We start from the raw sequence: 24008 nt of genomic DNA, 5'->3' as shown, positions 1-24008 counted from the left end.
ACATCTCACTGTGTGTTAGCTCATATTTACAAAGCAATAACAATACCTTTTTTTTTTTTGGTAAAGAAGTAAATGATGGTCTTAAATTCCTTAATTTTTAATTATAAAAAAACAACCCATCTTTTCCTTCAGAAATTTGTTTTCTCCCTGCCTGGAAAGGCAGATTTTTTCTTTTTAGGTTTTCTTGGTTGGTTGTGGTTTTTTTTGTTTTGTTTTGTTTTGTTTTGTTTTTTTGGTGTTTTTTTTTTTTTTTTTTTTTTTTTTTTTTTTTTTTGTTTTTGTTTTTTTTTTTGTTTTTTTTTTTTTTTTTTTTTTTAGGGTTTTTTTTGTCAGTAAAAGAAGATACATAGGTATTTTCTTTCAAATATTTTGGTTATCACATCTCTTAGCTCTTTCATCTCTAAGGAATAAATAAATTCCCCTGCAGCTGATGAAATCTTTTAATGCAACTTGGGTTTGTACTCCATAATACTGTGAGGGTTTATTTTTTTTTTTTTGCTGTCATGGTCTAGGCATTCAACATAGGAATACAATAAAATTTTTTCACATTTATTCTCCCTGTCTTCTGGTGAATAAATCCTTTTAAAATCCATCTTGGTTTGTAGTTTAATGTATTTGAAGGTATATTTTTCTTTTTTCCCCTCTTTTCTTTCCCCTATTTTATACCCTGGCCTGTAAAGCTGTTGGGCATCTGTTCATTTTTTAATATATCAGCAGCTCCATGGGCATTCTTTGATTTTCATGATCTTATGTTCAAAAATGTTTATTATTCCCCAGGAAAGTTGAGTTATTTCTAGTAGCTTTTCAAACCACTGTAATGCACACAGTTGTAACTTGAAAAGCTGCTTTTCTGGTTTGTTTTTTTCTCCAGCTGAGTTAAAATTGGGGCCTTTTAAATTTTTTTTTTTTCCTCATGTGGTATTTGTTTGTATCTTTTGTGCTGCATTAGTTGCTAAATAATACTTTTGTGGTCAGGGTCTGTTTCTAGCTTTAGCTTTTCAGTTTTAGAAGGATGATGCCAAATATTTTTCAAAGGAGGATCTGCCAAGAAAATTTCAGAGGAGAATAACCAACCTCTGCTTGGAAGCACAGAGCTGACTTCTTTTGTTATTTTTTCCCCTCTAAATAAATGTCAAGTTGTGCATTGATCTTTGCTCTGTTATTGTTATCTTTATTGCCCCAGGTCTTTGTCCTTCAGTAATTATTAGCAGGGATGAGAATTAAATGTTTTTAGTGGCCGCTGAGACCTGCAAAACCCCTCTGCTTATACAAATGCTCAGTCTGGTTTTGTGGAGAATAAAGGGAGTTGGCCTCACATCTTTAATGAGCTGTTAATCCCTTTTTGCTTGATTTAATTGGCCTTGAGTAAGAAAGTGTCAGAAGTCTCTGAGTGAAAGGTAGGTTCTCCTCCTCCCAATTTTCCCTGCCAGAGATAAACTATCTCCATTTCACCAATTGCCAGCAAAAGTAAATACATTTAAGCCTTATTTGCAGGAGTGCCAGTGGCAGATCTGGGATTCAGGTTTTAATGTGGAATTTATTGAAATCCTGGGACTGCTGCATGTTCTAGGTTCTGTCCTTTCAACAGGGGAAGCTTAAATGTGGAAATAGGGAGTGACAGCTGGGAATTCTTCATCCAGCCTCGTGCTGCTGCTTGTTCTGAGGGATGAGGACTGGCAGTATCCATCTGGAGAGCACCCACAAAATCAATATTTGTCCTCGTACAATATTCAGCTCAGAGATCCAAAGTGATGGCTCTGTTGCAACTACAGAATAAACTAGTAAAGTTAGCATGGAAATCTTAATTTTGGGTTTATCCCAAAAAGCAGTGACTGCTGGTTGTAAGAGACCATTCTCTTTCAGTTGTCTTAAAACTGTGAAGTCTCTGTTTGGGAAATAGTTTCTGAAAGCCTCTGTGCTTTCTGCTATAAAGGAGTCTGGTACTGCTCTCCAAAAATCCAGCTGGAAGATTTCAGGGGGAATAATTGCCTCTGGATCCTTCTGCTTCCTAAAAGACAAAGAGCCCTGAAAATTAGGAATTAGGTGTGTTTTTCCAGACATGTGGCACAGGTGTGAGCACACCTGCAGGGAGAGTCCCCATGGGGAGGGACAGCTCCACTCTGTGAGGAAGGACTCAGAGATTTGGGGTTCTTCAGCCTGGAGAAGAGAAGCTTTGGGGTGACTTAATTGTGGCCTTACAGGGCCTGAAGGAGCCAACAAAAAGGATGGAGAGACTTTGAGTGAGGGTCTGGAGTGACAGGACACAGGGAATGGCTTCCCACTGCCAGAGGGCAGGGATGGATGGGAGATTGGGAAGGAATTTTTGCCTGTGAGGCTCTGGAACAGTTCTCCCAGAGCAGCTGAGGCTGCCCTGGATCCCTGGAAGTGTCCAAGGCCAGGCTGGATGGGCTTGGAGGAACCTTGGATAGTGGAAGGTGTCCCTGCCATGGCAGGGGCTGGAACTGAACAATCTTTAGGGTCCCTTCCAACTCAAACCATTCTGGGATTTTGTGATTCTGTGACAGTTGTTTCTGTCTGGCACAAATCAGCCTGTCCAGTAAGATTGGCATTAACATTTACCAGAGTTGTCCAATTTTTGGTGTCTTTAAAGCTTTCCTCCTTTGTTTCTTTTACATTTTTAATCCATGCACAGACCTTCAGAGATGAAAGAATATGTTCAGTACCTGTTACAGAAACACTGTCAGCACAAGCAGGAGGGACTTACCCACTCTCACACTCTCTTTAGGTGTTTTTGGCATGGGGCTGTGGGGAATTTTGGCTTGATTTTACTTATTTTGTCTTATATAAAAGAGGGGTTAAACCCCCAAGCCAAGAACTGCAGCTGTGTGGGTTGGGTACAGGCACCATCTAGGGGGTAGAATCCCTGGGTTGAACCCATTCCTGGGAATTTTCTGAGGGTGCTTTGGGGTGTATTGGTCTCAGGAGAGGAACCAACGCACTCTACTCACTCCAAAACTGGGAAACAGTCGTGGGAGCTGCTGTTTTGGGCTGGAGCCAGGGCAGGTGATTCTTCCCCCTGACACCAAGGTTTGGATCTGCTCTGAGCAGACCTGGCTTGGCTCTGGCCTCTCTGCCTGGGTTAACCTGCAGATTGTCAAGGTTTTTTTTTTTGTTTTGTTTTTTTAGAGCTTTCAGAGTGTTCGGTTTCCTTTACAAAAGTACTTTTTGAATGTACAGCACTGCAGAAAACTGCAGTGTCCTCAGTGAAGGAAGGTAACTTTAAGCTCACACGGTGCAGATTAACTCTTGTTGATGTTAATTTGGGCTTTCTGAAGTTCTTTTGGCTTCAGCTGACATTTTAAGAATCTTCAACTCTACACTTGAGGTGTTAAACTGACCTGGTGAAGAGATTGTGTTTGAGAAGAGCAGACACTTCCTTTCCAGTCATTAAGAGTATGTTGCTGATATTTGTTTTTTTTCCAGCTCTAGATTATGAAGCATTTTTAAAATCTGTCAGATTTATGTAAATCACAAGTGTAAGCAGAATTGTATAATTAATTGTAATAAACACTAGGAACATTTATTTAACCTTCTGCATTAGGACATAATTGAAATTCTGTTAAGAGTCCAGCAGATCGCCATCCACCAAGAATTCCCTGTTTTCATGGTTTTAGGACATCCCATAAAATGAGAGACATTTCTTTGGGTCACTTCTGCTGGGTGAGAGCTCTTGACAGTGGTAGATGTGAATTCAGAGATGCAGGAAGGCGAATTCAAGGCTCTGTTTGATGATGCTGTGAGATGTGGAAAGGAAAACACAGCATAATGGGAGTATCCAAACCACACGGAGCAGGTTAGGAATTACAAAGTGTAAGAGGTCAGGAACTGGAAAGCAGAGCAGCTTGTGTTTCTCTCCCAGGGCAGGAGGTCAGGTACCTTTGGAAGGGATATTCAGTGACTGGGGACAAGCTGGCAGCACTTGAGGCAGCAGGACCTCGTGGTCAGTGCTGAGTGAAGCTTGGCAAGGGCTGAATAAGCTGGGGAGGGATGGGAGGGCTGCCACAGGAGCTGCAGTCATGATTCAATTAAACGGAGACACGCTCCGACAAACAGCTCCTCTCTGAATGGGGCTGTTGATCCAAGGCTGGAGATGAGACAGTGACCATGGGGAGAGGAGAGGATTTCACCATGGAAATTGAAAATACTAATTTGGAGCCTGGCAGAGGAGTGTTGCTGCATGAATCTTCCCTTTCTCTTCCTCTGTGGTTAGGAAGAGGCCACTGAGCACAGATTCAAATGTCCAAGATTCCCCCATTTTTGCCCATCTCACGTGGCTCAGCAGTCTGGACCCCCTGGGCTGGAACTGTTTGGTTTGCACTGTTGAAAACAAATAGAACACAAGTGCAGAGTGCATAACAGGTTCTGAAACCAGTTCTCTGTGTTATTTCTGGTCGTTGGCTACAGAAAATGTCCTCCCCAGAGTGTTTTCTCAGGTGTGGTGTTTGGGTGTGCGGTGGGAAGCGTCGCACACAGGGATTGCCATGGGCCTCACCTCGGGTTCCATTGTCCCACAGCAGCTGTTTGGGAGGAAAGTCAAATCTCAGTGGGAAAACCCAATGATTTTTTGTGTGTAATACTACAAAACTCTCCCCAAAATAGTCCTACTAACAGTGCTGTCACGTTGGTGGGGTGGGATGTGCTCAGTCATTACAGCAATGCAATGGGATAGCAAAAAAAAAAAAAAAAAGAGTACTTGTGTTTGTACTTTGTGTTTTGTTTTGAACACAAATTCCATGTGATGCTCTGCAGTGTTGGTATTCAGCTGCTAAAATATTCTGGAAGAGCTGTGCTCAGTGGGATGCTGTCACTCATCCTCTGTCAGGATGTGGGACAGCTGAAGAGGTGACCAAAAGGCTGCTGCCAAACTCTTCTTTCTCAGTAAATAAACTCTGTAAATGACGTTGAGCAAATTAAAATTTGGCTGTGGTTCACCTCATTCAAATACATTCTTGTTCTGATCCCATTCTTGTGTGGCTCCTGTTGGAGCTTTGCAGTCCTGCCAAAATCTTGTAGTTTTAGTTTTCATTCTACAGGGAACGTGATCTTCATGTTTGAAATAAAATTAGGATCAATACTAATAAGGGTCAAAAGCTCTGTCTTCCTTTTGGAGATAGTCTTACAGCAAATGTCTTGGGAATTTGGGATCTACTTCTGTCCTGTGGAACTGGACCACGTTGCTGATGGAGATGTGGACACCAACACTGAGTCTTTCAGCCTTTAGTGTCAAATGAATTCTTAGGAGACTTTCTTATATATTGAAGGGATCAAGGCCAGAAGAATTAAAGACAATAAGACATCTAACAAGTTTTATCTTCCTTAAAAATGAAATAGTAGAATTCAAAAGATATCATCGAGGTTCATTATATATACGTCATCTTTATGGGATGAATGCATGTAAATGATTATTTTCTTTGTCAGTAATAGCTCATGAGATATTGAATAGGTCTGGATTACTTGGCATGGAGTAACAGCTTCCCTAGCCTCTGGCTGGTTTCAGCTGATCTTAAATTGAGACTTGAAATACAGAGGAAATTTCAAGGGACGAGGAGGAGGCAGATTATTTTGCTGTTGGGCTCAGGAAATGTAAATAACATGAGTCGAAGAACTGTAATTTCTTAGTCTGTAATTCCCCCTCTGCAGTGCAGAATTATATCAATACAACAGACTGATTGATCATTAATTTTTTTTTCATTAGGGACTTACATTTTTGTCAAATATTATTTCTAGTCAAATTTCAGGTTTGATTCACAAAGCCAGTGATGTTGGTGTGGTGCCTTCCTGTCTGTGACGTCCTTGGTAACTGCACAGTTCTTAAAAAAAAAAAAAAGAGAATGATGCAAACTGCAGTGACTTGTGGGAAATGAGGATTTATTTAACTAACACATCCCAAAGTGATCTGAGGAATCCTGATCCGACACTTTTCATATCTAGGTGTGTACACGGAGAACCAGTTTTTAGCCCTCGCCTTGTTGCATTTTTAATGAGGGCAGTAATTCATTATTGATGGAGTGTTCAGCTGACAGGTGGCAGAGGGAAGGTGGAGCTGTGTGTCCCTGTGCAAAGCTGCTGCGTGCCAAGAGCAGGGAACAAAAGCCTCTGGTGACATTTGGGTGACGTCCCTTGGGAAGCATTTTGGGTGATTTGCTGTGTGCTCACATTGCCAGTGTCTAAACTGGAGATCTACAACCATTCCTTGTCTGGGAGCATCCACACAAGGATTTTGAGGATCAGAGAATACTTGGGATTTTGCCTTTGGTTCTGGCACGACAGGAGTTAAGGATCACGTGTGGTCTTGGTGTCATCAACTCAAGAATGTGTCTGGTGGAAGAGGAAAGCTGTGAGACCAGAAAACACAGACAACTTGATAGGTTTAGGTCATAAATATCAACCCAGTGGGGACTTTCATGTTCCAGCAGGCAAAGTTTGATGGTTGAAACCCAAAATAGTCCATGTCCAAGCTATAGATTATATATGAGCTCAGTGGTGATATTGGAGAGCAGCAGGACACGATTGAGTGGAATTGCGTCGTGTGTGAGAGCTGGGAGCCAGGAACTGCAGTGTTCCCCTGCCTCAGCCCTCAGATCCCAGCCAAGCAGACCTTTGGCAGACTCCATCCATTCCTTCAGGCTTCAGCGTGACAGTGGCAGTTACTGCTTGTGTGGAAAAGGAATATTTATGAGGAATACGATCCTTTTGGTACTCCAGCAGTGAAGCTGATACTCTGGAAATGGTGCAGGTGACTTCATCCGAACAGCTGAGCTGCTCCTGGATAAAAGTGTGGATAGTGGAGCATCCCTGCCTTCACTGAGCAGAGTGTGTGTCCCTGCTGGGAACATCCCTGTTTCACATTGGTCTAACAGGACCAGAGCAGTCCTAATCCTTTATCCTTTATCCTAATCCCGCTGGGATCCACCTGCTCCTTCTGGATTTTGAAGGACACCAAAGATTTTGCTGTGGTCTGAAAAAACACCTCGGTGGGGAGGTGCTTTTAGAAGTGGTGAATGTTTCCTTTGTGGTTTGCAGATGACTCTGAGTGATTTGGTCTGCAGATGTTTGGGTCCCTTGTAGAGTTGTTCGGGTTCTCTTTGAGATCAGTTGAGTCATATTTGTGTCCTTGGGCTGCATTTTGAAACCCATCTCATGTCCCAGCACTGCAGGACTTTGAAAGGCCAATCATTGATTTGGTTTGGTTTAGTTTGGTTTGGTTGGGTTTTTTTTCCTGGCTGGAAAGCCTTTCCCTATTTTGAAGCTTGACTAAGTATTGATAAAACTGAGGGGTTAATCCTTCAGGTTCTTGATTTTCCCATTTTTAAGAGTTCTTGTCCATGCCCAGGAGAAGAGTGTTCTGTAATGACTCCCTTCACAGGGTCAAATTTCCTTTACATCCTCATTGATTTAACTTGAAGCCAGTTTTCCCTCCATTTTTTGTAATCCACCTCTTCACCAGATTCCAGCTGTTCAGAAGACTCTGCATATTTGTTAGGGTAAGAATGAAACAATTGGGATTAAACTCCTGTAACTCTTGGGTGCTCAGCCTAATTCAATCAGGTTGTGTGTCCTGAGTAATAGTTCAGCTCTGGTGATGGTGCCTGAGTGATTTAGTTACTAGAAAGTGTTCATGAAATCCCCTCTTAAAACTTTCTATATCTGAGGTTCCTGTAACTTCTTCTAGCACTGAATTCTCAGTTGAAATTTGGAACATATCCAGAAAGGACAGTTCTGTAAAAGCTTAATTGGAGCTGCTTCTTCTTCTGAGGGGGAGGATTGCGGCACCAAGGAAGGAGTTTGCAGAGTGAAGTTGTTGCAGGGAGCTGTGATTCATCCCTGGTGCCTCTGCAGTGCCTCTCCTGCCCCTCTCAGTTCCACTTCTGAGCCACACTGAGGTTTGGCACCATGAGATGGGTGAGCCCCTGGTGCATCCTTGAGTGCCAGAAACTTCCCTTAAAAACGGTGTTTGAGAGGTCTGAACTCTCATTTCCGGGTTCAGGTTGGACATGAGAAGGAATTTCTTCCTTAAAGGGGTGGTGAGGGGTTGGAAGGGGCTGCCCAGGGAGGTTTGGAGTCTCCATCCCTGGAGGTGTCCAGGGAATAACTGGATGTGGCTCTCAGTGCTCTGGGTGACAGTCACAGGTGGGATGACCTTGGAGGGCTTTTCCAGCCTCAGTGATTCTGTGATTTGCTGGTTGGTGTTTTAAAGTCTGGAAAAGAACTGTCAGAATTCCAGCCAGGCTGGTGCTGTGCTAATTCCAAACCCAAATTATCCTCACCCACGTTGGTCTCAGCTTTGCATTGTATTTGTATCAGACAACATCATATTTTTGCACAATCTGGAGGTGCCTTTGAATTATGATTAAATATATCTTAGATATATCTAAATATCTATCTTAACTATATCTAAATATATCTTAACTCTCTTGTTTCAGGCTAGAAATCTTCATACAGGAGAACTGGCTGCTGTAAAAATAATCAAGTTAGAGCCTGGTAAGTTTTACATTCTTTCCTGTATTTTTGAATCACATTTTCATTTTTTCCATGTGTTTATTTTCACCCACTGTGAAGCTCTAGACAAAAGAAGTGTTTGGGGTTGGGGTTTTTTTTTGTAGTTTCAGTGCTTAGATGACAGGAAGCCCTGCAGGATGTACCACTGCTCTTGGCTGTGTCATGCTCACTATTTCTTTGTTTGTTCTTATCTGCCTGATCAATTGCTGCCTGAAGAGATGTTGCAATTACAACGTGTTATTAGTACAAAGAGGAGATTAGGGACAGATGGTAAATTGTGAGCTCTGAGCCGCTGAGGAGCTGGTGGGCTGTGGGAGTTGAAAGGGGGAAGGGATCAGGCAGTGATCCCAACTCCCACCAAAGGTGCACTGGGAAAACCAGAGCCCTGTGTTTGAATTTGTCATCTTTTCTTTCAGCTGTGCTGAGGGAGGGGGATGGCTCCTAATGTCACTTCCCCACAGAATTTCTGCCACTCCTAAAAGCAGGAGACCCAGGGGATCTCCCTTGCTGCCCAGGAGATTTCCTGAGCTGGAGTTTAATCTGAGTCCTGCGCAGAGAGTTGAAATCTGAAATTGTGTCCTGAGTGGAAATCATAGAATCCTAGAATGGCTTATGCTGGAAGGGTCACAAAATCCCAGAATGATTTGAACTGGAAGAGAACTTAAAGACCATCAGGGGCTGAAGGACTGAGGGGAGGGTTAATTTTTATTTCTTGTTGGTTCTGTGCAGAAAAAGAAATGAGTTTGAAGGCTGAAGGTAGAAAAAGCATGGGGAGACTCAGGGGAGAAGGGAAAACCCCTGCCTTTGGGTGACTGTGACTGCTCAGCCCCCTTGGCAGAGCAGGCCTGGGTTTATTAGGTGGGCTGCAGTGATGAGGTTAATTAGGCAGTTGGGACACAGGAGAATCCCTCAAAGCCTGTGTGAGCTGCTGTGGCCAGAGTTTGGGGCAGTGGGGCTGTGGAGAGCAAACCACTCTCCGCAGCAGGGCTGTGGTGAGGCAGAGTGACACTTCAGTGACAGAAAAGGGACAATAATAACCCAGTGCTGCCTTGGTGAGAAGCTTCCTCCAGCACTGTGTCACTGCAGCTAATCCAAATGAAGGGGAGCTGGTTTGATTCTGAATTTGAAGAACTGTTTTGGAAGCTGAAGTGAAGAGGGGCCGAATCCTCTGTTGATAGAACTGAGGGAGGAGCAGGGTTCTGCCTTTCCTTGGTGCTGCTCAAGCCCTGCAGTGATAAATGCAAGACTCTGGCCCCAGTTTTAATTAGCACTGATGACCATGCCTTGTGTTTAATTGTATTGGTCTGATCACCACAGGGAAGGATTTTTTTCTGGTTTGTTTTGGTTTGGTTTTTTAATCCATCTTCTTTTAAACGTTGCCAACCTGATCTCCATCCATCTCATGTCCACCCACAGCCTCCTGGCAGGGATCTTGTTGGGTGCTTGGTTTTTAAGGAGGATTCACAGCATTTATTTACTTACTTACTCCTTTTTCAGTTCTCATGTTTGAAATACTCCGATTTTTAAAAAAATTATTAATTGGCTGCTACACACTTCAATTTTCTGACTAATTTTTGGGGTTTTGAGTAGTTTTTGAAGACTGTAAATTGCAGGGCACTGCAGTTTAGGTCAGGAACTGTTGGAATTCCCTGTGGTGGTTTCCTGGGAAGGGCAGCCCCTCCAAACACCAGCACAAGTTCCTTTCACTCAGTAGGGCACAGCTGGAATAAAATTAATAATAAATTCCCTAAATTAGAGAGTGGAGAAATAGGCTTGGTAGTTATATACAGCATCTTCTGGAGAGGAGGAGGAGGAGGAGGAGGCTCATCGATGGCAGTCAATTAGCTGATGGAAAAATAAGAGCTCCAAACTCAACACTTGATTAATCCATAGACAGGGGAATTGGGAGCAAAAGACTCTGAAGCAGAGAGTGCTCCAGAGGAGGTGAGGAATGTGTTGAATAAAAGCTGAAGGAACTGCACTCAGAAAAATGGCAGGATTTGAGGAGATTCAGGATGCTGTTGGCATGGCAGGGGTGAGTCCTGGTTTGTTCCTGTTCCTTCCTCATCTCCTGCAGGTAGTGAGTGAGTACCCAAAAAGAGCTGGAAACAGATCCCAGCATGGATCTGTATTTTATTTCATCAGCTCTTACCTTTGTCTCTTCTCCAGACAAAGAAAACAAACTCAGCTTTGAAGGTTGCTGTCAGTAATTTATTTGAATTTGGGGCAGTTCTCTAGGTCTGCTCCCACAGTCACTTGGAGTCAAAACAGTGTTTTTCACTTTTTTTTTTTTGGCATAGACTTTGGAGAGCATTAGGCAAAAGTATTATGGCACGCTAATGACATTTCCCAGCATTCCCTGAGTACAAATGCTTCAAATAATTTGGGAGCCAATTCTATTTCAGAAACTAATCCAACTGTACTCAGCAGCACAGCAGCCAAAACTGTCTGAAACACTAAAGCCTCTTCCTTCTATGGGTTTAGCAGACGAATCTAGAGGGGACTCAATACAAAGAGGGAGCTATTTGCCAGTGGAGTTTTCAGCCACGGAACTTTCTCCCTGGGAGAATATCATAAAAAGTATTTTTAAATATGCTAATGTCTGTTTTAAATACTGCTGTCATGATAAATGCCCTCTGTCGTGTTCAGAACCTTCTGCAAGGTTACAGAAGAATCTCACTGCTGGGTTTTGGGGGTTTTTCTGATCCAATGATTGCATTTTCCATTTGAGAGCCCAGAAATAGTCAGTTGCCTATTTCAAGTTGGATGTGAAGCTGGACAGGGAGCAGTAGGAGGCAGAGTCATGCAGAGGTGTGAGCTGTTGTGCTCGGTGCTTTCCGAGCCAGGTCTGCTTCATGAGGTGTGTGTGGAGTCCCATGGTTCAGCCAGCTCAGGAAAGAGATTTTCCACACAGGAGCAGGGCCACGGGGCTGAGTCAGGGTCACAAGGGGGTCTGGCCCCTCTGGACCACGAGAGCAGCACAGCAGAGCTGCCCTGCCAGCCCAGGGCCTTTGGGGACTGAGGCAAGGCAGCCTCATTTCCCCTACAATGAATTCCCCAAAGGTGACATGAGCTATGGAGAAGAACCAGCCTGAGGCTGATTTAAACTAAGCCTGAAGCTGATTTAAACTAAGCCTGCTGGGCTTAAACCATTGTTGGCAGCACCTGGGGTTGAAGAAATATGAAAATAACTTCTCATTACCACCCACACCTTCCATGCCTCGTGCTGTGCAGCCTGGTTGGGTTTGGGATCGTGTCTGGGGCTGAATTCCTGAGGTTCCAGGAGTTCCAGAGCCATTAAAGGCTGGACACGACCTTGTGTGCCATTCCATGTCCCACGTGGTGTCACAGCCTCAAAGCTGCTCAGCCCCACACAGAGCAAAGCAGAGGCAGCGTGGACTTGGAATCTAGAGTGCCCAGAATTTTAGTTATATTCACCTTGTTGAAATGGGGTCAGATTTTACTTTGCATCCTTATAATGAATTTATAATCCACTGTGTTTCTTAAGAAATGTGTGGGTCCAGAGCAGGACCCAGGTAGTGCAAGTTTTCACTTAAAACAGATTTTTTGGGATGGGGAAAGTCGACAGAAGGGATTGGAGTGGGGGAAGGAAGTGTTACAAGTAGGGAAGAAGCTGCAAAGTCCCACATTTGAGTTGAAAAGTAATGCAGAGTGTGACACTTGGGATGAATTAGGAGAACACATCATTTGGCAAAATACATCAAGAAAAATAGCAACAGTGAAAAGGGAGAGTGAAGATCAAAGGCTGAGCTGTACAACAGTGGATAGTTAAGGCAAGGAGAGAGGAAAAGAAACTGCTAAGAGAGAGGAATCCCAGAATCACTGAATGGTTGGGGTTGGAAGGGACCTTAAGGATCATCCATCCAATGCACCCCTGCCCTGGGCAGGGACACCCTCCACCATCCCAGGCTGCTCCAAGCCCTGTCCAACCTGGCCTTGGACACTCCAGGGTTGGGACAGCCACAGCTTCTCTGGGCAATACCAATTATATATGTTTAATTACCAATTATATGTTGATATGCTGCTCATTAAAAGGACCCAGGCAGGGCAGAAGAGAAAATCCACAGGGAAATTGTTCTGGTGTTGGACCACTCTCTCCAAACTCTGGTGTGCTCCTTGCTGTGGAGCTCGTGGCAGCACATTACCACCAGAAATATTTTGTATCAGCAGAGAGATAATGAGGACCATCAGTGGTTAGCAGTTGGCAGCTCCATGCCCAGCAGGAAAATCTTCTGGTGGAAACATCACTGTTTCCAAATAGCTGTTCCCTGCTTGGAATCAAGTTTCTTGAGTTTCAAGTTTGGGGAATTGAAATTCTTTCTGTTGGACTGCAGGTTTCCATGAGTCCTGTGAAAAGCAGTCTGGATAAAACAGCACATAAAATTTTTCTATAGAAGATATGGATAAAACAGGATGAAAGATCCTGCATTGTGGGAAAGTCATCCCTTTCATCAGCACAGCCTGAACCTTCCTGAGGTTCAGGAGAGTGGTTTGGAGTGAGTGACTGGGACCTGTTGGAGCACAGGGATGTTGGGAAGTCAGCACAGGCCTCACCTCTGTGAGAGGCTGGGAGAGCTGGGAATGTTCACCTGGAGAGGAGAAGGCTCCAGGGAGAGCTCAGAGCCCCTTGAAAAAACTAAAGGGGCTCCAGGAGAGCTGGAGAGGAGCTGTGGATGTTGCCTGGCTGTGGAGTTTTGGACTGGGGCAGATAGGTGTCATTCCCATAGGGATTCCTCTCCTTGTTTGGGAAGTCAGGTTGTTGAAATAAGAAATGTTTGAGGAATGTCCCAGCAAAGGCTGCAATGGTGTGACCCTGCTCTTCGTCCTTCAGTGTCCCTTACAAGTGTCCCTCCAATCCTGTTGTTAAATGTCATCTAATTTTTAAATTGCTAATGCTAATTATAGTATTAAAAATCCCACATCTTCATTACAGTATTAAAAATCCCAGGTCAAGCTGCCTGGAGAGGTTTGGGAGTCACATCTCCATGTCCATCAGCGTGGTGGGGACTGTGAGGGATTGGACAGGAGTGCTGGACCTGGAAGGGCTGGTCTCTTCAAATGTGCCTCTGTCCCACCCTCTGGTGACCCTGGGATGTCTCTGAGTGCCACCACTTCTCTCCTCCCTCTGCTCCAGCTCCCACACAGCACCAGCCCCGTGGTGCAGCTCAGAAGTGATGCAGAATAAACCAATTGAAAACAAAACCCAGGAATTTCTCCCCCAAGAAGTCACCTTTTGGACAGCAAAAGGATTCACAGCTCTTCCCAGGGGTTGTTGTGACAAGTGACCTGGGGTCTTCTTGCAGGATGGGACCACTCAAAGCAGTGGAGCACGTGAAAATATGTGCAGGAATAAACTTGACTAAAAACCATCAGGATCAGGGATGCCCAAAGACCCAGCAGTGCCAGCAGAGCCTTCCCGTGCTGCAGGGTCCAGGGTACAGCTGCTCTCCATCCAGGAAAACTTGGCAGGATCTGTCTACATTCCAGCTCTGCATAGAATCACAGAATCATGGAATGGTTTGGGTTGGAAGGGACCTAAAGATCATCCAGTGCCACCCCAGCCATGGCAGGGACACCTTCCACTGTCCCAGGAGGTTCCAAGCCCCAATGTCCAGCCTGGCCTTGGGCACTGCCAGGGATCCAGGGACAGCCACAGCTTCTCTGGCAATTCCATCCCAACCCCTCCTCACCCTCCCAGCCAGGAATTCCCAATTCCCAATCTCCCACTCAGCCCTGCCCTCTGGCAGTGGGAGCCATTCCCTGGGTCCTGTCCCTCCATCCCTTGTCCCCAGTCCCTCTCCAGCTCTCCTGGAGCCCCTCCAGGCCCTGAAGGGGCTCTGAGCTCTCCCTGGAGCCTTCCCTTCTCCAGGTGAACATTCCCAGCTCTCCCAGCCTCTCACACAGGTGACCTCTGCAAGTAGAATAATTCACAGCTGTTGATGTGCCACCAGTTTCCTCCATGATCTCCCATTTAAATTCGGATTTTTCATGAATTTACCAGCCCATACCTTGCTCTGCTTCTGGGATGGGCTCAGATCCCACCCCCACAACAGGGGGGGTTCCTGCAGTCCCCTCCCTGGCAGCTGGGGACAAGCAGCCTCCTGTGCTGTCCAAGGAGAATATCCCACTGTGGGGCCGTGTCCCTCTCTGCAGAGGTAAAACCCCACAGCAGAGGAGGCTGCAGTGACTCAGTGCCTGCTCAGTCTCAGACTTTGCAGCATTCCCCTGATGGATGTTCCCACTGGTGTGCCACACATCCCAAAACTGCCGACACATGAACAGGGAAAACCCAGTTTTCCCTATTCCCTGTTATTCACCATCAAATCCCTGACTGCTAAACCAGATTTTTTTTGTATGGATATTTTGTCACCTTTGGTCTAATTCTTTTTATCTTGTTGTTTCCCTTTCAGTGAAGTATTTTCTACAAATTCTGTCTGGTTTTTTTTTCTGCTATCCAAGGATATTTAATTTTTGCCCTATTCCAGTGTCTCTTGCCAAGATTAATACTCCAGCTGCCTGGAAACTGTGAATTCCTTTGTTTTGTATTCATTCTTGTCATCTTTGAGCAACTATACATCTTCTCTCCTATCTCTCTGTCTCATCTTTAAGAATAATTTCCTCCATATTTTAGCCAAACTTTTCTCATGGATAACTTCTCTTCTTTCCATCTGTTTGCTACTTCTCTATCAGCTCCCTGTCTTCTTTCTTCTTTCTCTTCCAAATCCTTTCCCCCCCCCCACCCCCTTTCTTTGTAAGTAACCTCCATTTCTTGCATGAATTCTTCATTTATAAATAGCAAATCACAAGATCATATTTGCTGGCTCCCTTTACTACAAGCAGCATCATTCCAAGTCATTCCTGGTGGGTTTGTTGAGTGTTTTCTTCTTTTTTTTTTTTGTTGTTTTTTTTTTTTCATTTGTTGGAAATTTCAACACAAAAATAGTTGGAAATTTTAAACAAAAGTAAACATCCCAGAATCCCATCCCTGATATTACTCCAGTTAGGAAAAAACCTTTTCATATGTCCAGGAAATGTAGCTTAAGGCAATTTAAGCCCATTGCTAATTGTCCTGTTATAAAACTGGAGACAGATTATCCATTCTCCCCACTTCCCTGCTGTCTTTTATGTGCATGAAGGTTGTTATCTTTGCCCTGTCAGTCCTTTTCTAGCCCAAAAATCTGCATTCCCTTCAATTTTCCCCCATTAGTCACGGTTCCTAGAACTGCCTTGGCACTCGGAAGCGCGATCCACACGCAGCTCCAGCTGCTGCCTGCGAGGTTTTGCTCTTTTGGGGAAGCTTCTCAACCATGATTTTCACATGGGGCAGTGTGGAGTCTGTGCTTCTTTTTTTACCAGGGTTGGGATTAAATGTGTGAGACAGAATTTCTTGTTAGGATTCAGATGTTTGTTAGTTCTTACGTATGTTTGTCTGGGTTTGAAAAGCCAGGTGTCTGCTGAGGAAGGCAGGAGCCTCCCTTGAAATGGAAAATGCAACCCCCCCCCTCCTTCCAAATTGTTATAATTTTGAAATTAAGGGGCTCTCAGGCAAAGATATGAGAGTAGGAATAACAGTTCTTTACCAGGGAAATTAAAAATACAAATGCAATAGTACAAAACAGAAACCAAACCCTGCCAGAGTGAGAGCAGGCCCTGGCAGGCTGTGGGTCAGGCTGGTGGCAGCAGTGCCATTCCATGGGGGCTCAGCCCTCCTGCAGTGCCAGCTGTGCTTCTGCTGGAGCAGGATCCTGGACAAGGCTGGAGTTTTCCTCTGGAGCTCCAGGGCTGCTGGAGATGGGCCTGGGCTCCCTCTGGGAATGCAGTGGGGCAGAAAGCTGCTCCTCTGGGAATGCAGTGGGGCAGAAAGCTGCTCCTCTGGGAATGCAGTGGGGCAGAAAGCTGCTCCTCTGGGAATGCAGTGGGCAAAGGCTGCTGTGGTGTCCCAAAGGCTCAGATTGGATCCAGGTAGGAATGCTTGGCTCCTCCCCTGGGCACAGCCTCTCCCCATGGGATGATGGAATTTTCTCAGCCATGCAGGGACACTCAGTGGCCATGAACAGCAGAGATCTCCTGGAGGGAGGATTGGCTGTGGGAGAGACAAAGAAAACTGCCCAGAGAGCAGCAGAGAACTGCCCCAGCTCTGACAGATGTGACAGAACACACACTTACTTACCTTACAACCTGGGACAATGTTACAGTCTCACAAACCCTGAGTTCTGCAGCACTTCACTCCAATAAACTAAAAATGGAGCCCCATCTCTCTCTCTACAAGGCCTTTTAAGGATAAACTGTCCAATTCAGAAATGACACCTCAATTATTTTCACTTTTGTGAAAATAACCAACCACCAACCACCCGTGCCCACAATGGGGACTTTTTTATCCAATTACACAAAACCACCCAAACCCATGGAGAAGGAGGAGAAGAAGAAGGAGCAGCCTCCACCCTAAAACCTCCATCTTGCTTTATATCTATTACTATATTCTAAACCCTTAAATTCTTAATTTTTCCACCCTGTGATATTACACACTTCTATTCAAACTCCACACCCATAATTCCAATTTTATAATTCAATTTTGGAAGCTTTTCCATGGCCTTAGGTCAAATGCAGAGATCTCGTGGGGGTCAGAGTCTGTCAGCACAGAAAGTTTGAAATTCTCAGCAATTCTCAGGGTTCCAACAGGTCAAGATTCAGCTGTGCTGAAAGGCTGCAGCTGGCATTTCAAGGATTCTTTGATTTGAAGAGGCCACTTGGATTTGGCATTGGATCCTCTGAGCTCAGGGACAGCGGGTAGTGGAGAAAGAGGGAATTTTTTCAGTGTGGGCTGGGAGGATTTTGCTTTCAACCTTGTTTAGATTTGACTTTCTTGAAAATGCTTGAGTAGTTTGAAAATGCTCCAGTTGTCGTCTGTGAGAATTCAACAATTTCCTTCAGAAAGTTTGTTGGAGAAATGGGAGGAATGAACCCATGAGATTTAAGCTTGAATTAAAGAATCTTATAAAAATGAACGAGAGGGACTTTAAACAAGGGCCTGGAGGGACAGGACAAGGGCTTTAAACTGGGAGAGGGTGGATTTTAGCTGGATATTGGGAAGGAATTCCTGGCTGGGAGGGTGGGCAGGCCCTGGCACAGGGTGCCCGGAGCAGCTGTGGCTGCCCCTGGATCCCTGGCAGTGCCCAAGGCCAGCTTGGACAGGGCTTGGAGCAGCCTGGGATGGTGGAAGGTGTCCCTGACATGGCTGGGGTGGGATGGGATTTAAGTTCCCTTCCAACCCAATCCATTCCATGATTCTCTATATTCAGGAATCCTTCACTCACAGCGATCATTTCAAAGCAGGATGTGTGAATCCAAGCAAAGATGTAGCTGCAAGGAACCACTATACCAAGCCCAGTGTGAAATCTGTGCTAATTTTATGGAAGTTGTGTTTCCTTTTCTCTTTTTCATTGGTTAAAAAAATACCACTGATGTTTATAAAAAGCCTCTTGACATTTGAAACTTCTCTACTACTGTTTTCCTGCCCCAGTGAAGTGTTTCTTCATATAATTCAGAAGCCCTGGAGGATTTACTTAAATCAGTCAGGGCTGGATTCCTGTGAGTGGGTTCCCTTTTACCTTTGTATGTTGTAGTTATTTTCTTAAATAAAATCCTGGCAGTCACTGAGACAGAAGGGTTGTGATAATTTCTTTTATAACACACTGCTACTTCTTTTGCCAACAACATTGTTCTCAGGGAAGCTGCTTCAAAGCTCAGCAAATATAAACATCTGTTTTAAAAGAGGTTATTAAAAAATATTAGCTGTGCTGCTGCTTAAATAAACACATGAAGAATTCAATTTACACCAGTGCTTGAGTCCTCTTGGACTTGTCAAAATCCTCTAAATTAAAGGGAGCAGGATAAAGCTCTTCAGTTTTCTGGGTTGGACATCCCTGACTTTAATATAGGAGGGAATTTTACTGGGCAAACTTGAAACAAAAGTAAACATCCCAGAATAATTTGGGTTGCAAGGGACATTAAAGCTCATCCCATTCCAGCCTTGCCATGGCAGGGACACCTTCCACTATCCCAGGCTGCTCCAAGCCCTGTCCAAGCTGGCCTTGGACACTCCAGGGATCCAGGGGCAGCCACAGCTGCTCTGGGCACGCTGTGCCAGGGCCTGCCCTCCCTCAGCCAGGAATTCCTTCCCAAAATCCCATCTAAATGTCCCTTTCTTCAGCTTAAAGCCATTTCCCCTTGTCCTTCCATGCCAAAGAATGAAAAAAGTTAATAATATATAAAATAATGAAAGCAGAGCTGCAGAGTTTGAGTTCAGGATTCTCGGGAGAACATCCTCTGCTTGGAAATTCTCTCAAGGCGATTTATTACCTGTGTAAATACAAACATAAATTACATTTCTGAAATGATTGCTTTTTTAATTTATAAAAAAGTACCCTTTTATGTTAAGGTGGCAGAAACATGCCTTGCTCGTAATGAATATTTCAGTAGATCCTTCTTTTTCACAAAAAAAAAAAAAAAAAGATATTTAGGATGGGCCAATGTGCACAATCACCCAACCCCCTCTCCTGAGCTCTGAGTCAGCTGAGTGGGCGTGCAGGCTCATATGCTCCATCCAGGTCCCTTGGGAATGAAATATTCCTCATAACCAGCCTGTGGAACGTGGGCTCCGCTCTTTCCAGGCTCTGGAATTCAGCAATCCTCACTGTTGGGAGCCTTGTGCTGCGAGCAGCTGGATGGAAACAAAGCTGGAAAAGTCAATTTTGAATTTACTCCCATCCCTCCCTGGATCCCTGCGCTGCTTTCCTGGAGCCCTCTGAACTCGTGGTCACTCTCAGGCCACCAGCTCTGGTGGTCTTCAAGAAATAATTGTTCAAGCCCTGCTCTCTTGGTCTTCAAAAACTATTTGTGCCTCTCTGTTGGAGCTCTGGGTGCTGAGAATTTCAGACTTTCTGTGCTGACAGAGTCTGACCCCCAAGAGAGCTCTGCATTGACCTGAGGCCGTGGAGAAGCTTCCAAAATGGAATGGCAGAACTGGGATTGTGGGGGTGGAGTTTGAACAGAAGTGTGTGATGTCACAGGGTGGGAAACTCAGAGTTTAAGGGTTTAGAATACAGGAATAGATACAAAGCAAGATGGAGGTTTTAGGGTGGAGGCTGCTCCTCCTTCTCCTCCTTCTCCATGGGTTTGGGTGGTTTTGTGTAATTGGATAAAAAAGTCCCCATTGCGGGCACGGGTGGTTGGTGACTGGGTTAAAAGTGAAAATAATTGAGGTGTCATTTCTGAATTGGGCAGTTTATCCTTAAAAGGCCTTGCAGAGAGAGAGATGGGGCTCCATTTTTAGTTTGTTGGAGTGAAGTGCTGCAGAACTCAGGGTTTGTGAGACTGTGACAGAGATGAGAACCAACAAACATCTGAGCCTGAACGTGAACCATCATCTCGAGTGCCTGCAATCCCAACCTCCACAGAGGTGGCAAAAAGAAGCCAAAGTCCAGCACCTCACCAAGCACAGCACAAGGAATCCAGCTGGGGTGATGGGCTGGCCTGCTCAAGGGTTTGGCTGGGATCCAGACCCTTGGAATGTTTTCCCAAATTCTCTGCATCCCTCCAGAGCTCTCTGAACATTCATGATGTAACCCTGGCTGCTTCCTGTTTTTCAGGAGACGACTTCTCACTGATCCAGCAAGAGATATATATGGTTAAAGAATGCAAACACTGCAACATAGTCGCCTATTTTGGGAGTTATCTCAGGTAAATCCCACTTTTTATATCAACATTCCTGCTGGTTCTCTCCTAAAACAATCCCAGTCTGGTTTCGTCCTTGTATCCTCATTGAATCGTCTTCCAGAGCTTGAATTGCCCTTGGTTTTTCTTTCTTTCTTTTTTTTTAACCCAATTGGCTTTAAAAATCAAAAGTGACTAATATTTTGTTTTCTCTGCTGGCCAAAAGGCTGGAATATTTTTATCACTAGGAACAGAAAGAAACTTTTCCCTTGGAGACTCTTGCACCATATCCAGTCCTACTCACACATTTATCAGTTCTAATATAAAAGCAGCTCATTATTTCTCTCGAGCAGAATTGCCTTTGGATATTTTATTTAATTATAGTTGTCTGGGCTATGAAGGCATGGCTGGGGAGTTAAAAACTTGAGCTGCTGGTCATAACATTTTTCACAGTTCTGGTGTAACAGAGGCAGAACCAAGGTGCTGTCAGCTCCCTGCACCTTCCATTAAATATTATACAGGAAATCAGGGAATATTCTGCATTTCTGTGCAGCTCTGCCATTTATCAGCTGGCTCTGTGGGAATATCAGTCTGCACTTTGCCTGCTTGGTCTTTTTTCAAGGAGACTTCATCTTTTTCTTGGAGGGCTGCATTTAAATAATCCCTGCAGCCCAAATGGACTCAAGTGGGACTAAATGGCCAAATCTATAATTCCACATTTTGGGGGGCATGAAGAGTTTTTTAGATATAATGAGGTAATTTCAATTTAAGATTGAAACACTGAGTTTAGTGCGATATTTAATCACACTAAATTTTGCTGATAGCAGATAAACCTCAGGTGTTTTATTGTAGAGTTAAAGCACCACCTTTTATGTTCAATGATGTTTAAATATTTCTCAGAGACTTCGGCATAAAACTTTTGTTTTGATTGGTGAAAATTATATTTTTATATTTTTATATCAATATTTTTATATTGATAACATGAGAATTTATATTAATAACACGACAATTTGTATTAATAACAGTGTAACTGCTGGTCATGTATCAGAATGTGTATTTTTAACAGAGACTGATCAAGAGTACTAGAAAATAATTTAAATTATGATGATTAACTCTGTTCTTCATCCAGATGAATCACCTTCTGATGCCCGTGTTTTAATTTTGTTTTGGTAGCCGTGAGAAGCTGTGGATATGCATGGAATACTGTGGTGGGGGATCCCTCCAGGACATTTACCATGGTACTTGGGCAATTATTTCCACATTTTTTACCTTGGGCAGCTTTCTGCAGAAAGAAAAATAAATAATAAACCTGCAGGGAATGGTTGGTATTGGATCTGGGGGTTTCTGGGGGGCATAAACAGTGATTTTTAGCTACAGTCAATAGATTTTGAGAGCACTTTCCAGATATGGTGACCAGCATTTTTAATATTTCTAATATTGACATTTTAATATTTGACATAATATTTGACATTTAATATTTGACATTTTATGGCAGAACAGTTGGATATGGGGTGAGGAAGCACTTTTCATTGGGAAATCTCAACATTTGATCTTTAAAGGGGAAAAATGACTCTTATTCCTGCCCCTGTGAAATACCATCTCACTCTTGTATTATTTTCCTTCCTGAAGTTTTATCTGCAGTTGTTGATGCTGTAGAATAATTTATTGGAGTTGTTGGAAAAACAGTTGGGGACTTGCTGTGCCTTTAAATGATAACACTGAGGTTTTGGATGCCTGAGCTCTTTCTGCTTTATTTTTCAACTACTTAGAACAAATCCTTGAAAACAATTCCAAGCCCCTTAGATAGTCCCTGATATGAAACATTCCCATTTCTAATATTAAAATATTAGCAGAAGTCACTTTCAGTTTCCTGACACTAACAGAGTACTACAAAATCACCCGTAAAATAATAATTAGATGCTGTGAAAATCAGTTTTCTTCTCACTGTGGGTATTGTCCTCTGGGATGGTGCTCTTTGGGTTTTTTTTTTTTTTACAGAAAGCCTTTCTGTAAAACAAGCAAACAAACCCCTCTTTTCAGCTCAGTGTACAATACCCATCATGTAAAACCAGCCTTTAACTTTGGCATGGACAAACCACTTTTTGGCTGCTTCACAGTGTTATTTATGTGCTCTGTGTTGTAAACTTAATTTTTGAATCTTTATTTCCAGTAACAGGACCTCTGTCAGAGTTGCAAATTGCTTATGTGTGCAGAGAAACTCTACAGGTACTGTACTTCTGCAGGTGCACAATAAAGTGTTTATTCCATGTAAATAGATATAGAAAATGGGTTCAAATCCAACATTTCTATTGGGAATCAAGCAGACACCAATTAACCAGGGTAACCTGTTCTTTTCCATACTGTAAATAAAAATAAGCAAGAAATTCTAGTGTGATATAGTGCAAATATTTCTAAAATATTGAACTGCCTGTCTGCCCTGTGGTGGTAAATTTAATGATGTGTGGGGGTAAAATACTGCAACCAGATAAATAAAATTCTCTTTCATTTTGTGACTGCTGATGGCAAAAAAATACAAGATGAAGCATCCCTTATCTGCAAATCTCAAATGTCTCCATTTCCAAATCAAATATATTGAGAAAATTAAATTTATTAAATAGAATTGGCTTTGTAGGATGTTAAAAATGGCAGAATAATTAATGGTGTCTTTTATTTCCAGGGTCTTGCTTATTTACACATGAAGGGCAAAATGCACAGAGATATAAAGGTAACTTGGAACCTTGAGAAATTTATCTTACAGTTCCAGGAAAAACATTCCTGATAAAATTTTTGAATTCATTTTGTTTTAGGGTGCAAACATTCTCCTCACAGACCACGGAGATGTTAAATTGGGTGAGTTGCCTGAGTTCTGTAATATGGATTTAATTTCATTTATGGAGCCCTGTGGATGTGGCACTTGGGGACATGGGGCAGTGCTGGGGAATGGCTGGACTCCATAATTTAAAGGTTTTTTCCAACCTAAATGATTCCATGATTATTTGGGGCAATAGATGATGATAGAAAGTGATGACAAAGTGTGTATCCATGGCTGGGCCGTGTAGGAGATGAGTTTTGTATTCTATCAAGAAATTATCTATCATTTCATTATTCAACCACTGAGCCTTTAAATCTCCCAGATTTTCTTGGAATTTGCCAGGCTGGCATTACCTGGATGTCAGTTTTTGTCATCAGAGTCTTTGAGGATGCCCTGTTTGGGGAAAAACAAAGTGAGATCTGATCCTGGCTCTGTGTGTGGTGTTGGGCAATTCCACAAAGGTGGAGGAGAGGAAAACTCCCAGGTCTGCAGGGAAAAGCTGCCATGGGATGTCACCATCCCACTGGAATCAGGGCAGCTGTGCCTCCAGAGCCCTGTGGGGAAGCAGGAATGCTGTGTTGGGAAAGGAGAGCTTTTTAAAGAAGGAAAAAATAGGATTAAAACCTCGACACTGGGAGGAGATTCCAGTCCCTGCATTCAGCTTGGCATACGCAGTGGTACCTGCTTTTTGCCTGCTTGGATTCTCCCAAGTTATCCTCCCGCTTTCATGCCACCAATCAATGAAATTAAAATGGATTTAAATGATTTTTGGCTCTGCAAGACCAACTGATGTTTGAAAGTTCTGAGGGCAAGGGATGATTGGCCCCTAGATTGAGTCTCCAGGGTGGAGAACAGATGCCCCATCACAGCTCCTCCACAAATAACACACAAAAGGTGCCTTTTCCAAGGCATGATGCTATTTTTCCTCTTAAATTGAATATCC

General features: G+C 43.6%; 1 protein-coding gene across 3 annotated transcripts in view; it reads left to right on the top strand.

Annotated features, from left to right (window-relative positions):
* Positions 1 to 24008, top strand: part of MAP4K5 (mitogen-activated protein kinase kinase kinase kinase 5) — a 62167-nt gene that overhangs the window by 11742 nt on the left and 26417 nt on the right. For all 3 annotated transcript variants that reach the window (XR_008431418.1, XM_053945498.1, XM_053945499.1), the window contains exons 3-8: positions 8445 to 8502; positions 20190 to 20280; positions 21427 to 21491; positions 22424 to 22479; positions 22931 to 22978; positions 23061 to 23103. Coding sequence is in view for 2 of the 3 variants with exons in the window: in XM_053945498.1 (XP_053801473.1) it covers positions 8445 to 8502; positions 20190 to 20280; positions 21427 to 21491; positions 22424 to 22479; positions 22931 to 22978; positions 23061 to 23103 (361 nt within the window). In the remaining variant the exon portion in view is untranslated. The remainder of the gene's footprint in view (positions 1 to 8444; positions 8503 to 20189; positions 20281 to 21426; positions 21492 to 22423; positions 22480 to 22930; positions 22979 to 23060; positions 23104 to 24008) is intronic.

This window comes from Vidua chalybeata, chromosome 6 (genome assembly GCF_026979565.1).
Source record: "Vidua chalybeata isolate OUT-0048 chromosome 6, bVidCha1 merged haplotype, whole genome shotgun sequence".
NCBI classification, from domain to species: domain Eukaryota; kingdom Metazoa; phylum Chordata; class Aves; order Passeriformes; family Viduidae; genus Vidua; species Vidua chalybeata.
The sequence above is the reverse complement of the archived record's forward strand: the minus strand, read 5'-3'. Positions and strand labels throughout refer to the sequence as shown.